Source organism: Sarcophilus harrisii, chromosome 3, assembly GCF_902635505.1.
Source record: "Sarcophilus harrisii chromosome 3, mSarHar1.11, whole genome shotgun sequence".
NCBI classification, from domain to species: domain Eukaryota; kingdom Metazoa; phylum Chordata; class Mammalia; order Dasyuromorphia; family Dasyuridae; genus Sarcophilus; species Sarcophilus harrisii.
The window spans coordinates 428,577,650-428,593,538 of record NC_045428.1 but is presented as its reverse complement, the minus strand read 5'-3'; the positions used below and the strand labels follow the sequence as shown (position 1 = coordinate 428,593,538).

The 15,889-nt window shown below is 31.2% G+C and overlaps 1 protein-coding gene across 8 annotated transcripts in view; it reads left to right on the top strand.

The window, feature by feature from the left end:
• NBEA (neurobeachin) overlaps window positions 1–15,889 on the top strand; it is a 727,838-nt gene that overhangs the window by 696,401 nt on the left and 15,548 nt on the right. For all 8 annotated transcript variants that reach the window (XM_031960710.1, XM_031960705.1, XM_031960707.1 and 5 more), the window contains 2 exons: window positions 987–1,142; window positions 12,517–12,687. In XM_031960710.1, coding sequence (XP_031816570.1) covers window positions 987–1,142; window positions 12,517–12,687 — 327 coding nt within the window. The remainder of the gene's footprint in view (window positions 1–986; window positions 1,143–12,516; window positions 12,688–15,889) is intronic.

Genomic DNA, 15,889 nt, shown 5'->3' with positions numbered 1-15,889 from the left:
TTAAATTTCCATTAAATACCAATATTCAGGCATTAACTATTTTCTACTATTGTCTATTCTTGGATTATTTCACTATTCATTATTTTTAATATTTTTTTAAGTTAAAAGTATCTTTAAAAGAGCATTTCAATTTAATGGGTGCTAAGACAGAATGGTGATCTTTTAAACATGTGCATATAGAAGGCTCTAGTTTCTTTTTAAGGATTCAGCAGAGTGACAGATCCTGAAAAAGTAAAGTGTAGAGTACAGACAAGCAAAAAGACAGTAGGGAAATCACACTTTCTCTGGGCTCCAGATTTATTTTTATTCAGATTTAATTCCAATGCTCTACACTGATACTCTCTATTCTTCCTCCCCCTTGCTTTTTATTTTTTTTTTAATTTCTCACTCAAGCCCATTCTGGAAAGACTTTCTCTTGGTTCATAATCAAAGTTTTTAAAGCTACTCACCTAAAGCTCCCTATGGGATTGCCCAGACAAATTTTTTGTATAGATTTCTATTTCATACAGATTTTCAAGTGCAGTCAGAAAGTAATATTCTGAGATATTTAAATATATTTTCATTATACAAATATGACCAGATATAGCATTTACTGATTAACAACTACCTGTTAATAGTTTTATTTTTTTACTGATATTTTTGAAATTGTACATACCCAAAAAATGTAGTCAACATTTTTACTGTGCTTTAAACATTTCCTTAATTTCTTATTTTTAAGAGATCTTAATTACTCTTTTTAAGATATGTGAAATAGTTTTATAATAATTGTCACCACTAAGAAAATAACTGATTTTCTTTCAAGAGAAACCTCTAGATCCAGCAATCTTACATTTCAGAAAATATCAATACTTTTAAATGTTCATATTTTAAAATATACAACAAATTCACAGTTCATTAAAATTTAAACATAGGCATTTTCTTTTATAATTTCATAGTGGAATTAAAAGAGTAATTTACTTATTAACTTTGTTTGCATTCATTTACAGCAAATAATTCTGGGGTGAATAAACGACAGATCACAGACCTTGTGGATCAGAGTATACAGATCAATGCACATTGTTTTGTTGTCACAGCAGATAATCGCTACATTCTTATTTGTGGATTCTGGGATAAGAGTTTTAGAGTTTATTCTACAGAAACAGGTAAAATCCTTATCATCTAACTCCTTTCAATTAATAAATAAACATTTATTGAGCATCTATTATGTGTAAAACCCTACACTAAGCTCTGGAAATACAAAAGGAGGCAAAAATATTCCCTATCTTCAAGGAGCTTTCTATTGAATGGGGGAAGACAACTTGCAAACAAATTTATGCAAATATAAATAAAAGATAATTTACCTGATGGAAGGCACTGGAATAAGGAAGGATTGGTGGAGGCTTCTAGTAAAAGAGGGGATGGATGGGTGTAACTTGAAAGAAAGCAAAGGAAGTTGGTAGTCAGATTGGAGGAGGAAGAGGTCATGGAAAATGACCAGAAAAAAATTTCTGAGGCAGAAAAATGAAGTGTCTTATTTATTTTGTGGGACAGCCACAAGACCATTGTCACTAGATTGAAGAGTAGGAAGCAAGATACAAGAAGAAGGTAGGAAGTGTCTAAGTTGTAAAGGGCTTTGAATGCCAAAAAGAACACTTTGTATTTGCTCCTTGAGGCAATGAGCCACTGCAGTTTATTTCATAGAGGGCTGATGTGATCAAGCCTGTGTTTTAGGAAAATAACTTAGTGGCTGAATGAAGTATGGACTGGAATGAGGAGAGACTTGAGAGAATAGCCATCAGCAGGCTATTGCTATGGTCCTGATGTAAGATGATGAGGGCTTGCACTAGAGTGGGAACAATGTCAGAGGAGAAAAGAAGGCATATACATGAGATGTTCCAAAGATGAACTTGCCAGGCTTTGGCAACAGCTTGGATATGGGGGGGGGGGGGGGGAAGGGGGGATAAGAAAGAGGAAGGAATCTACAATGACTCCTAGATTGTGAGCCTGAAGGATTAGGAAAATCATGTAGCCTTCTATAATAGCAATCGGAAAGGAAAGGAGGTTTTGAGGGTTCAAATTTGGGTTCCTTTTTATTCAAAATTAATTGCATATGTCGCTGATCTATAAGATTTTACATATTTTATCTTTGATTAAAAAAAAAGTTTAACACAGATAAGTCTTGCTTAATACTATTATCAGTCCAGGAGTTTATGGTTTCATTAAGCATAGTGATCACCTGGAAAGCATTTTCAGAATTCATTTAGATTCTTAATATTTGTTTTTTTAGTACATTATTGTACTGTACTAAATCCTTCCAATTAAGGATTAGATGGAAGTTCCTCAATTTCATAGTTAAATGAATTTTGAAATACAGAAATTTTTTTCACTTGTACTGAGGTCTGAATGTAGTTTGAGTTCAGAAAATAAGTCTACTACAAATATGTGTATGGGAAATCAGAATCTTGCTACTTGTTTAACTTTTGTCAGCATGGGAAGATTATATATAAAGTAAATAGATATTACTGTGAGACTAAAACAATACAGGTTGTCACTGAATTGGCTTTACTCCAGTGTAAATTTTACATATAAGCACTATTTTGCCTTGTAATTTTATGTTGATTAAGAAAGATGATTAAAGTGTATGGTTAAATCTAATATCCAAAGCCATTCAGTTTTCAGTTATAATGGTTGAATAAGGTTCTTCTTATTCAGAACAAATCAGCTTCAACCCTGAGCTCAAAAACTCATGATAATGGTAAATACTGATAATAAAAACTATTTTTGGTACAGAGAAACACATGGAAATTGAACTGCTATCAAGGTAAAACTGCATCTCTGCAATTTGTAGTGTGCCAGGCAGTAATGTGAAGAGTGCCACATAAAGATCTCCATCATTCCCAGTCAGAGTAGCTTTTCTTATGCAACAATAGCAATAAACAACAAATAAATGAATGATCATGGGGGATATTCTAATAAAATTTTATTTATGGACAGTGAAATTTGAATTTGACACCATTTTCACATCACCCCCCCCCAAAAAAAAAAAAAGATTTTATTTAAATTTTTTAAACCATTTAAAACATAAAAATTGTTCTTAGTTCATGAGCTCACAAAAAAAAAAAAAAAGGCAGCAGGCCAATTCAGCCTACAGGACACAGTTTGTCTTAGAACCAGAAGACAAAATGTAAACAGAAAAAAATCTACTGATCTCAAAAAAAACTCAAAATGAAAAAATCCCAGGAACATGATAGCCAAAATCCAGAGATTCCAGGGCAAAGAAAAACACTGCAAGCAACTGGAAAGAATTCAAATACCAAGGAGATACATTCAGGTTCACACATGATTTAGCATGCACCATTATAAAGCAGAGAGGTTGGAACATGATATTCTAAGAGGCAAAAAATATATAGGCTTAGAACCAAGAACCAAGAACCAAGCTAGAAATATTGAGAATGATGCTATAGGAAGGAGAGTGTGATTTTCATAAAACACGAGTCTTCTAAACACTTCTGCATAAAAGGTTTGAAGTTCAACCACATAAGTTAAGGTATAATGAACAATCTATAAGAGACTAAACAGGGATAAGCTATTTACATTCTAATATGGGGGCTGATATATATGTCTTCTCTAGACCTTAACATCATCATGAGTCAAAGAAAGATGGAGTCTAATTAGGCAAGGCCTAAGAGAAGAATAGAAAGAGAAACTAGCAGTGATTATTTAAACAGATATTTTAAGAGAGAGAGAGAGAGAGAAAGAAAGAACTTGATCATATAATGTTACTGTGGGAACAGAGAAGATGGGTTCATCTTCAGAGTAGGATATTGAAGTAGGAAAAAAAAAAATCCCATCCTACCCCAAAGAGTAATGTCCAATGATAACCTACTCAAAAAGAATTCACAGAATTCAAAAAAGACTTTAAAAATCAAATGAGTGGGAATGAGGGAAAACCAAAAATAAGTAAATAAGAACAATCTAGGAAGAACAAGATTATGAAAAAAAAGTCAACCAACTAGAAAAGGAGATCTAGAATCTTAAGAAATTGCCTCCTTAAAAACTAGATTTAAGGCAGAGCCAAGATGGCAGAGACAAGCGAGGAAGGTGCCTGAGTTCTCCCCAGTTTCTCTAAAAAATGTTAAATCAAACCTCTAAACAAAATTTGGAGTAACAGAACCCAAAAAATTTGAAATGAAACAATTTTCTAGCTTAAGGTTTCTTAGACTTCAAGAAAGGTTTCTCTTACTTGGGTAAAAGAGGAGCACAGTGCCCAGCTCAGGCACTGTGTAGTAAATGCAGCAGAAGGCTTTTTGCCATAGTACAGACCAGCAGTAGAGGCCCTCAAGGTTCTCGCTCAACAGGTCAATGACCCAGCAGGTCAGCTGTGACATTTCCAACCAAAACCAGAAGACAAATTGTGAGACCCTGTGCCCTGGCACAACAAGCAGGATTGATTAGGCCAGACCAACCAAGCACAGGGAGAAAACTGGCAGCACCTCAAGCTCCAGTTGAACTCAAGCTCAAAAGATTCCCTTGGAAGAGGTCTAAAAGGATTTTAAAAATCAATTAAAAGAAATAAAAGAAAATTGGGGGGGGAAAAATGAGAACTATGGAAAAGAATTATGGGGGAAAAAGTCAAACAGCTGAGACAGAAAGCACAAAAATTGACTGAAGAAAAGAAGATACTTAAGAGATATATTTGGTGAAATGGCGGGGAGGGAAGTAATATTGAAGAAAACAACTCCTTAAAAAATAATTTGGTAAAATGGAAAAAATTATACACTGAAAAAAAAAAGGATTTGGCAAAATGGGGGACAGGAGGAATCTAGGGAATAAAACAACTCCTTTAAAAATAGAATTTCTGAAATAGAAAGGTAAAAAGACAACCAAAGAAAATAATACATTAAAAATTAAAATTGAACAAGTGGAAGTGGATGACTCAATGAAACATCAAGAATCAATCATACAAAATTTTTAAAAAATGAAAAAATAGAAGAAAATGTAAAGTAAAAAAGAAAATGTAAATAGAAGAAAATATAAAATAATTCATTGAAAAAATAATTGATCTGGAAAACAGATCCAGTAGAAATAATTTATTAATAATCCAATAAATTGGACTACCTGAAAATCATAGTCAAAAAAGGAGCCTAGACAGTATCCTTCAAGAAATTGTTAAGGAAAACTTCTCTGATGTCTTAGAACCACAGAATAAAATAATCATTGAAAGACTCCACTGATTACCTCAAGAACTTCAAATGAAAACTCCAATGAATATTGTAGCTAAATTCCAGAATTATCAGGTAAGGAGAAAACACTGCAAGAAAGAAAAATGCAAATATAAGGAGCTACTCAAGATTCCCCAGGACTTAGCAATTTCCACATTAAAAGATCAGAAGGCCTTGAATATGATATTCCAGAAGGTAAAGGAGATTGAACTACAGCCAAGAATCAACTTCCCAGCAAAATTGAACATTATTGTTTAAGGGAAAAGATGGACATTGAGTGAAAGAGGAGATTTTTAATTATTCCTGATGAAAAGACCAGAGCTGAACAGAAAAATTGATCTTCAAATAGAAGAGTCTTCAAATAGAAGACATAAAAAGGAGAACAAGAAAAAAAATGTTATTTAAAGGTTAAACTATTTACATCTCTGCATGGAAAGATGATCCTTGTAAATCTTGAGAATTGTGTCTTTGCGATTAGAGCAGTTAGAAGGCGTGTATATATAGAAGGTGTGAGTATAAGTTGATTGATGTGAAAATGTAAAAAAAAAAAGACATTAAGGAATGGAAAAAAGGATTATATTGGGAGAAGGGGAGACAAAATGGGGCAAATTACATCACATAAAGAGGCACAAAAGATCTATTACAATAAAAAGAAAGAAGGAAAGGAGATAAGCTTTGTTTGAACTTTAATCTCATCTGATTTGGCTCAAAGAGGATAAAACTCACATACCTTATCAGATATTGATATTTATCTTACTCTAAAGGGAAGTGGAAGAGGAAAGGGGAAAGAAAAATTGAAGAGGCAAAGTGATAGAAGGCAAAATAGAAAGGTAAGAGAAGATAAGAAAAGGAGGAAATTATAGAATGGAAGGCAGATTGAGGTAGATGGAGATCAGAAGCAAAATACTGTTGGTGACAGAAATGGCAAAAGAAAAACAAAAGTATAAAAAGGTAAAAACAGGATGGAGGGAAATACAGTTAGTAATCATAACTGTGAATGGAAATGAGATGAGCTCTCCCATAAAGCAGAAATGGTTAGCAGAGTGGATTAAAATCCAGAATACACAATATATTGTTTACAAGAAATATGTTTGAAGCAGAGAGATATACCCAGAATAAAGATAAAAGACTGGAGCAGAATGTATTATGCTTCAGCTAAAGTAAAATAAACAAACAAAAAAAAATTTAAAAAAAAAAAACAAAACAGGGGAACAATCCTAATTTCAGACAAACCGAAATCAAAAAATCTAATCAAGAGATAAGATAGAAAACTATGTCTTGCTGAAAGACACCATAGGAAATGAAGGAATATCAGTGCTAACCATATGAGCACAAGAGGTATAGCATTTAAACTGTTAGGAATCTCAACCTCCCTCTCTCTGAATTAGATAAATCTAACCACAAAATAAACATCAAGGAGGTCACAGAATTTTTAAAAAGTTATGTATGATAGACCACTAGAGAAAACTGAAGGGGGATAGAAAGGAATATATTCTTTTCTCAATGGTACATGGCATCTACACAAAAATTGACCATATATTATAGCATAAAAACTTTACAGTTAAATACAGAAAAGCAAAAAATATATATTAAATGCATTATTTTCAGATCATGATACAATAAAAATTATGTATGATAAAGGGCTATGGAAAAATAGACAAAGATTAATTAGAAACTAAATAAATCCTAAAGAATGAGTGGGTCATACAACAAATCATAGAAACAGTAATTTCATTCCAAAAGAATTTCAATAATGAGACACATACCAAAATTTATGAGATGTAGCCAAAGCAGTTCTTTGGGGAAATTTTATTTCTCTAGATGCTTACATGAATAAAATAAAGAGATCAATGAATTGTGCATGCAACTAAAAATGTTAGAAAAAGAAAAAAAAATGTTAAACCCTAATTAAATATTAAATCAGAAATTCTGAAAATCAAAGGAGAGACTAAAAATTGAAAGTAAGAAAAGTATTGAAGTAATAAATAAAAGTAAGAGTTGGTTTGTATGGGGGGAAGCAACAAATAGATAAATCTTTTGTTAATTTGATTAGAAAAAGTCAATAAGAAAAATGAAAAGAGTGAACTAGCCACTCGTAAAGAAGAAATTAAAGCAATAATTAAGAGCTATTTTGCCCAACTGTTTGCCAGTAAATTCAATAATCTAAATAAAGTGGATGAATATTTACAAAAATATAAATGGCTCAAATTAGCAGAAGAAATAAAATATTTAAATAATCCCATTTTAGAAAAAGAAATTGAAGAAGCCATCAATGGATTTTTTCTCCAGGACCAGATGGACTTAGAAATAAATTCTACCAAACATTTAAAGGACAGTTAATTCCAATACTATATTAACTATTTGAGAAAATAGGCTAAGAAGGAAGGAGTCCACACAGATTCCTTTTATGACACTAATATAGGGCTGATAACTAAGCCAGGAAGAGCCAATACAGAGAAAGAAAATAAGAAGACCAAATTTCCCTAATTAATATCCATGCAAACATCTTAAACACAACATTAGCAAAGAGATTATAGCCATTTATCACCAGGACAATACACTATGACCAAGTGGAATTTATACCAGAAAAACTGTCAGCATAAATAACTATATCAATAACAAAATTAACAGAAATTATATCATTATCTCAATAAATGCAAAAGAACTTAACAAATATAGTATCCATTTCTAATTTAAAAAATACTAGAGAGTATGGGAATAAATGAAATTTTCCTTAAAATGTCAAGTGGCATTTATCTAAAACCGTCAGCAAACAGAATATGAGGATAACCTGTGGGAGCATTCCCAGAAAATTGGGATGAATCTAGGATGCCCATTGTCACCATTATTCAATGTTACACTAGAAATGTTAGTTTTAGCAATAAGAGAAAAAAAAAGAAATTGAAAGAATTACAGTAGGCATTGAGGAAAGAAAACTATCACTCTTTGCAGATGATATGATACTATGTGTAGAGAATCCTAGACAGTCAATTTAAAAAACTACTTAAAACAGCAACTTTAGCAGAACCATTAACGTTTCTATATATTACTAACAAAACCTAGCAGCAAAAGATAGAAAGAGAAATTCCATTTAAAATAACTATACATAATATAAACTATTTAGGAGTCTACATGCCAAGACAAACCCAAGAATTATATGAACAAAATTACAAAACACTTTTCACACAAATAAAGTCAGAGCTATACAATGGGGAAACTATCAATTGCTCATGGGAAGGCTAGCTAATATAATAAAAATGACAGTACTACCTAAATCAATCTATTTGTTCAGTACCATACCAATTAAACTAACAAAAAAATATTTTGTAGAGCTAGAAAAAAATAACTAACAGAATTCCTCTGGAAGAACAAAAGGTCAAGATTATCAAGGCTGGGATGGGGGGAGGGGAGGGGAGGAAGTTGCAAAGGAAGGTGGCCTAGCCATACCAGACCCAAAACTACATTTTAAAGTGACACTTATCAAAACTATTTGGTACTGGCTAAGAAATAGAGTGATAAATCAATGAAATAGGTTAAATAAGACACAACAGTTAGTGGAATCAAATTTATAAGAATACAAGTCATTCTCACAATTGATAAATATTAAAGGATATGAACAATTTTCAGTTGAAGAAATTAAAACCATCTGTAGTCATGTGAAAAAAATGCTCTAAATCATTATTGATTAGAGAAATGCAAAGTAAGACAACTCTGAGGTACCACCTTACACCTTTCAAATTGACTAAGATGATAGGAAAAGATAAAAGAGAAATATGCTTTAAATGATTGTACATGTATATCAGATTGCTTGCTATCTTGTGGAGAGGGAAAGCAAGGTAGCAAAGAAAAAAAAAGATTTGAAATTCAAAATCTTCCAAAAATAAATGCTCAAACTAAAAAAAAAGAAAAAAAGAAAACCAGAATTAGGCAAGAGGAAGCCAGCAAAGTTATAAGATCCAAGAAATAATAAAACAAACAAACAAACAAAATGTGTATATATAAAATAGAAAAAATAGAAGAGAAAGTGAGATATAAAACTGGAGAATAGATCAAGGAAAGAAAATATAAGAATAATAGGATTTTCTGAAAGCTGCAATTAAAAGAATTTTGATACAGTAAAACAAGAAAAAAAATTGTAATTGTCCCTAAATATTAAAATAAGAGGGAGGGGAAAGTAGAAATAGGGAAAAAATCCACTGATATCTGAAAGAGATCCTACAAAGAAAGGTCAAGCCTTTCAAGCCAGGTCAAGGAAAAAATATTACAAGCAAAACAAAAAAAAAAATTTCAAATACTGCAAAACCACAGTAGTTTGAGTCACCTAAGAACTAAGCAGCAACTCCATTGAAAGGTCACAGGTTTTGAATTACTATATATTGAAGAGCAAAAGAATTGAGGTTGTGACTGAAAATATTTCCAGAAGCATAATCATGAATCAAAAAAAAAAAAAAAAGAGATATTTAATGGACACTTAGACTTTCAAAATTTTGTTGTCCAAAAAACTCCAAGCTTAAGAGAAAATTTGACATGTAAGATTCAAGAGAAATGTCAAGTAAACATCAAAGACAAATCATAAGGGACTCAATAAGGACAAACTTTTATATAGGGACATGTAGATGGACATCTCTGAGCACAATGTTTATTATACTCTTTCTTGAAGTGGACATATATTGCTTTATATTTTGAATCCTTATATTCTGTGCATATGGAAATTTTTTTCTTTTCCTATTTCCTATTTACATTTAAAATAAATAATTTTTTTTAAAAAAAATGATAAAGGGGATGGTTTCAGAGAAATCTCGTAAGTCTTTTATAAATTGATGCACAGTGAAGTGAACAGAACTAGGAGAATAATTTATGCAAGAACAATATGGTAAAGATAAATAACTTTCAGAGAATGAGAAACTCTGATCAATGCAGTTGCTAAACCACTATTCTAAAGGATTGATAATGAAACATATTACCCCTTCCTGATAGAGAAGTATAGAATGAAACCTATTTGGTTCTGATAAAGTCCTCATTTCTAAAATATATAGAGAATTGGCTCAACTTTATAAGACTTCAAGTCATTCTCCAATTGATAAATGGTGAAAGGATATGAACAGACAATTTTCAGATGAAGAAATTGAAACTATTTTTAGTCATATGAAAAGGTGCTCTAAATCACTATTGATCAGAGAAATGCAAACAACTCTGAGATACCACTACACACCTGTCAGATTGGCTAAAATGACAGGAAAAGATGATGAATATTGGAGGGGATGTGGGAAAACTGGGACAGTGATAAAATTGGTGGAACGGTGAACAGATCCAACAATTCTGGAGAGCAATTTGGAACTATGCTCCAAAAGTTGCTATCTTGTGGAGAGGAAAGGCAAGGTAGCAAAGAAAAAAAAAAGATTTGAAGTTCAAAATCTTCCAAAAATAAATGTGCATTCCCTTTAACATAGCAGTATTTCTGTATATCCCAGTGATCTTGAAGGAGGGAGGGAAAGGGACCCATATCTGCAAAAATATTTGTGGCAGCTCTTTTTGTAGTGGCAATTGGAGAATGGCTGAATAAATTATGGTATATGAATGTAATTGAATATTATTGTTCTGTAAGAAACGACTAGCAAGATGATTTCAGAGAGGCCTGGAGAGACATGAACTGATGCCAAGTGAAATGAGCAGAACCAGGAGATCATTGTATATGGCAACAAGACTATTCAGTGATCAATTCTGATGAACATGGCTCTCTTCAATAATGATTCAAACCAAGTCCAGTTGTTCAGTGATGAGGAGAGCCATCCACACCTAAAAAGAGGACTGTGGGAGCTGAGTGTGGACCACAACATAGCATTCTCACTCTCTCTGTTGTAGTTTGCTTGCATTTTGTTTTCTTTCTCAGTTTTTTTTTCCTTTTTAACCCGATTTTTCTTGTGCAGCAAGATAAATATATATGTTTTTTATATGTATAAATATAATTATATAATACGTTATAAATATGTATCCATATATTGGATTTAACATATATTTTAACATATTTAACATGTATTGGACTACCTGCCAACTAGAGAAGGAGGTGAGGGGAAGGAGAGGATAATTTAAAACAGAAGCCTTTGCAAGGATCAATATTGAAAAATTACCTATGCAAGTTTTGTAAATAAAAAGCTTTAATTAAAAAAAAATTAATAAAATAGGAACAACAATTGCATCTATCTTCTGGAGGTGTTGTAAAGATAATATGAGTTAACATTTATAAAGTACTTTGTAAATAAATCTTGAAGCTTTAAAGAAAAAAAGAAGAAGAATGAAACCTTTTTTTGAGGGAGGGGAGCATTACCCAATGTAGAAATTTCCTTTGCTTGACCATGCATGTTTATAACAAAGGTTTTGTTAGGGGGAAGAGGGAGTTTGGGAAGATTTTTTCTTAATTAAAAAAAAAAAAAAACTCTAACTTATTTTAGAAAAGATGATACGACAGACTTAGCTTTTCTCAGCAATACACTGATCCAAGACAATTCTAATAGAGTTGGAATAGAAAATGTCATCTGCATCCAGAGAAAGAACTATGAAGAGTGAATGAAGATTAAAGTATACTATTTTCATCTTTTATTTTTGTTTTTTCTTTCTTGTGCTGCTTCCTTTTTATTTTGATTTTTCTTTCCCAACATGGCTAATACCGAAATATGTTTAAAATTATTATACATATATAACTATACCAGATTGCTTGCTGTGTTAGAGAGGAGGAGGGAGGGAAGGAAGGAAGGAAGGAAGGAAGGGGAAAAAAATGGGAACTCAAAATCTTACAAAAATAAATGTTGAAAATTATCTTTATGTGTAATAGGAAAAAATAGAATTTTAAGTGAAAAAAAAAGAAAAGATAAGGTTAAATATCCTAATTATGTTACTTCATCCACTATGAATCCTGTACTGAGCACTGATTAAAGGGTTCAAAATCCACTATACTGAGCCTTAGTCCATTTTCTCAAAACAGACTTAATGAACCACAGGATTCCCTGAGGCTCGCCAGTCCCAAATTCCAGGAAGAAAAGTCCTTATAGTATTATATTACTTTAACGTCTACTTCCTGAAATCTGGGAATTGACCATTTATTATCACTTTTCAGAAATAAGCATACATCCCTATCTAGAGTTGGGCTGATATATATATTGATTGATTGATCTCTAGTCTTCTTTCCCTGATTGCAATGGAATCAGAATATGTGTGATCTCTAGTCTTCTTTCCCCTGATTGCAATGGAATCAGAATATGTGTGATTCTATTTTTTAAAAGCAGCAAATACAAATGAACTTGTTATGTTTTGATTACAGGAAAATTAACTCAGATTGTATTTGGCCATTGGGATGTAGTCACTTGTCTGGCCAGATCTGAATCCTACATAGGAGGAGATTGCTATATTGTGTCTGGATCTCGAGATGCTACTCTCCTGCTCTGGTACTGGAGCGGAAGACATCATATCATAGGAGATAACCCCAATAGCAGTAAGTACTTGCATATAAATTGTCTTGTCAGAGAACTAATTTTTACATATTCTGTCACAATTTTCTAGCTAGCTATCATAAATATTTTTTAAAATGAACAACTAATTGGTAAAATTAATTTAAAGCAGTTAATGATTTTATTATCAAGCTACTATTTTTAGTCAAGAGTACCTATCAATTATGCAGGCAAATAAGATTTTAAATATACATATAGTGGTTAATATAATTAATAAAGATTACTTTATTAAATAATAACACATCAGATTGCTTGCCTTTTTAGTAAGGGGGTAAGGGAGAGAAAGGATCAGAATATAGAACTCAAAATTTTTAAAAACATATTTTTAAAAATTTTGACATGTAAAAAACACATATAATAAAAACCATTTGACTTTTGCACTCCATGGATTGAGTACACAATTTCAAAGATGTTCTTTTCCAAGTCACAACTTAACTACCAAACACAAATTTATTTTAATATTTGTGACATAGAGTGTATTCAAAGGAATACAAATGTGTACCTTCTGACCATTCTATACCAATTCTATATGGGTTCAAAATGATGACTAAGTGAATAGCCAATGGAGGAGTACTTTAAAGTCCTTCTAAGATGGCTTGCTTAAGCATAGCTGCTGCCCCTTCACCAACATAGTTGGCCTTTGAAAGTAATTGGGATACAACCTTAAAATCCCTCAAAAGCTCCCCTCACTTATGAAAAGCAGAGTGGATAAGCAATAACCTTTTAGGAGTGATAGTGAAACAGGAAAAGAAGAAAATACAGGAGAGAGATAACCAAAGAAAAAGACAGAGATATATTTAGGGAAGTTGTAACATAAAAATACTTTGCTAAATAGAATATTTTCAAGATTTAACACTATTATTGTGTGGAACACAACATAGCATTCTCACTCTTTGTTGTTGTTTCCTTGCATTTTGTTTTCTTTCTCAGTTTTTTTTCCTTCTTGATCCGATTTTTCTTAATTGCATATCTTTATGAACATTATTAATTTAAATGGAATAAGTATCTTTAAAAACTTTTCTTGGTAATTGACTGCACAGGAGCTAAAGCTGATAATTAACAATCTTTTGGTTAAAAGATCATTATAAAATAAAGCAGCTATCCCAGATAATTACTATAAACTGACATTTTTCTTTGAATTCTTCACCTTCTTGGAGTCTATTATATACAATATCTTGTATAATTGTATAAATATGTATACATAGATTGGATTTAACATATTTAACATGTATTGGACTACCTGTCATCTAGGGGAAGAGGTGGGGGGGGGAGGGGGAAGGAGGGGATAATTTGGAACAGAAGGTTTTGCATGGATCAAGGTTGAGAAATTACCCATGCATATGTTTCATAAATAAAAAGCTTTAATAAAAATAATTAATTTTTAAAAATTAAAAAAAAAAACCTTATTTCTGAAAATCACACACACATTATGCACCCTCCCTATAAGTGAATGGTCATTGTCAGATGTAGTTAAAGGTTATATATGATTTCTGAGGTTCTATTTACATAGTTTATGAAAACTATGATTTTCTATGTTTACATAATAAAACATACATATACAGACACACAACAGTTAATGAAGTTTCCTGTTGCAAGTGTGTGTGTAAAAAAAATAATGTATTAGAGGAATGTATGTAAAGATAATGAGAGAAAAAAAAATAATGTATTGATCCCCTACCTAGAAATGTGAATCACAATGTTACTATTGATTTGGGATATATACAATATTATTATGAAGATCATAAATGCTAACATCTTAACAACTTTTTATGTTTCTTTCTAATCTTATTTTTAAACAAACGTTTTCTAAAAAGAAATTTTAACCCTTCATTTAGGCAAACTTCTAGATTTGACATTTTTTAAACTTGCATCAGATTTATCGTGCTCAAGTACTGATATATTCATAACTTCAGATTATCTCTCTACATTGATTTTTCAGAAGTTTGCTTCAAATAATACTAGTATTAAATCTTAATTTATTAGTTAAAATTAAATATTAATTAAAGTATAATTTAAAATTAAATTACCATATCATGCATGTAGTATATGTTATTATATCTGTTACATGTAGCATGTGCTATATATGTGTATACATTTTATATATGTGTGTATATTTATATAGATACAAATGACTAGGAGTTAATTAGTTTTTTAAAAAACAAAAATATAGAACATAAGATAAATTCAATTAGATACATCTTTAGAATTAAGCTACAAAATGATGCAAATGATATTTTGGAAAAGGATTAGTTTCTTAAAAGCTGTCATCTGGTAGCAGAGATAAGATATTGTATATAATAGACTCCAAGAAGGTGAAGAATTCAAAGAAAAATGTCAGTTTATAGTAATTATCTGGGATAGCTGCTTTATTTTATAATGATCTTTTAACCAAAAGATTGTTAATTATCAGCTTTAGCTCCTGTGCAGCCAATTACCAAGAAAAGTTTTTAAAGATACTTACTCCATTTAAATTAATAATGTTCATAAAGATATGCAAGTTCTGAAGAGAAAATAAGTGAATGCCAGTAAGTTTTTTTTAATGAATATATATAAATATCTTTAAATGAAGTTTAAAGGATATTTACTAAAAGTGCCACAGTTTTAATAAATCATACTCATAGTGGTATATAACATATAGGTATCTTTCATTTAGTCAGATCATCCAGGTACTTTTATATCTACATATCATAGATTATAACTTTTCCTATTTAAATTCTGCAGCTATTTATCGATCTGTATCATATAACTTACATCTGTCCCATTTTACTCAAACAAAAATCTCAACTGAACTTTAATGTTATCATATTTAGCTAGTGACTTGTATTTTATGGTCTATCATGTAAGAAACCATTTCACAGAATAACCGGGATTGAACAAATTTGTAATTTAAGGAAAAATAGCCACTTATGAAGCTGCTTTTCCTGCTGTGAAACAAAGTATCTATTCATTTGAATATATATTGCCTGAATCATAAATTATTGCCGTCTCATATCAACAAATATTTAAAGAGCATAAACAACATATGCAGCTACACATCAGATCCATATTGAATATTTCTTTAAAATTTGTATTTTCATGAATAACCATTTTAGCCATTAGAATAATCAAATCAAACTAAAATATGGGTTAAATTGAGATGTTAGTTGTTCAAGTGTTTTAACTCTTCAATTTGCCTCTCTTATCTAT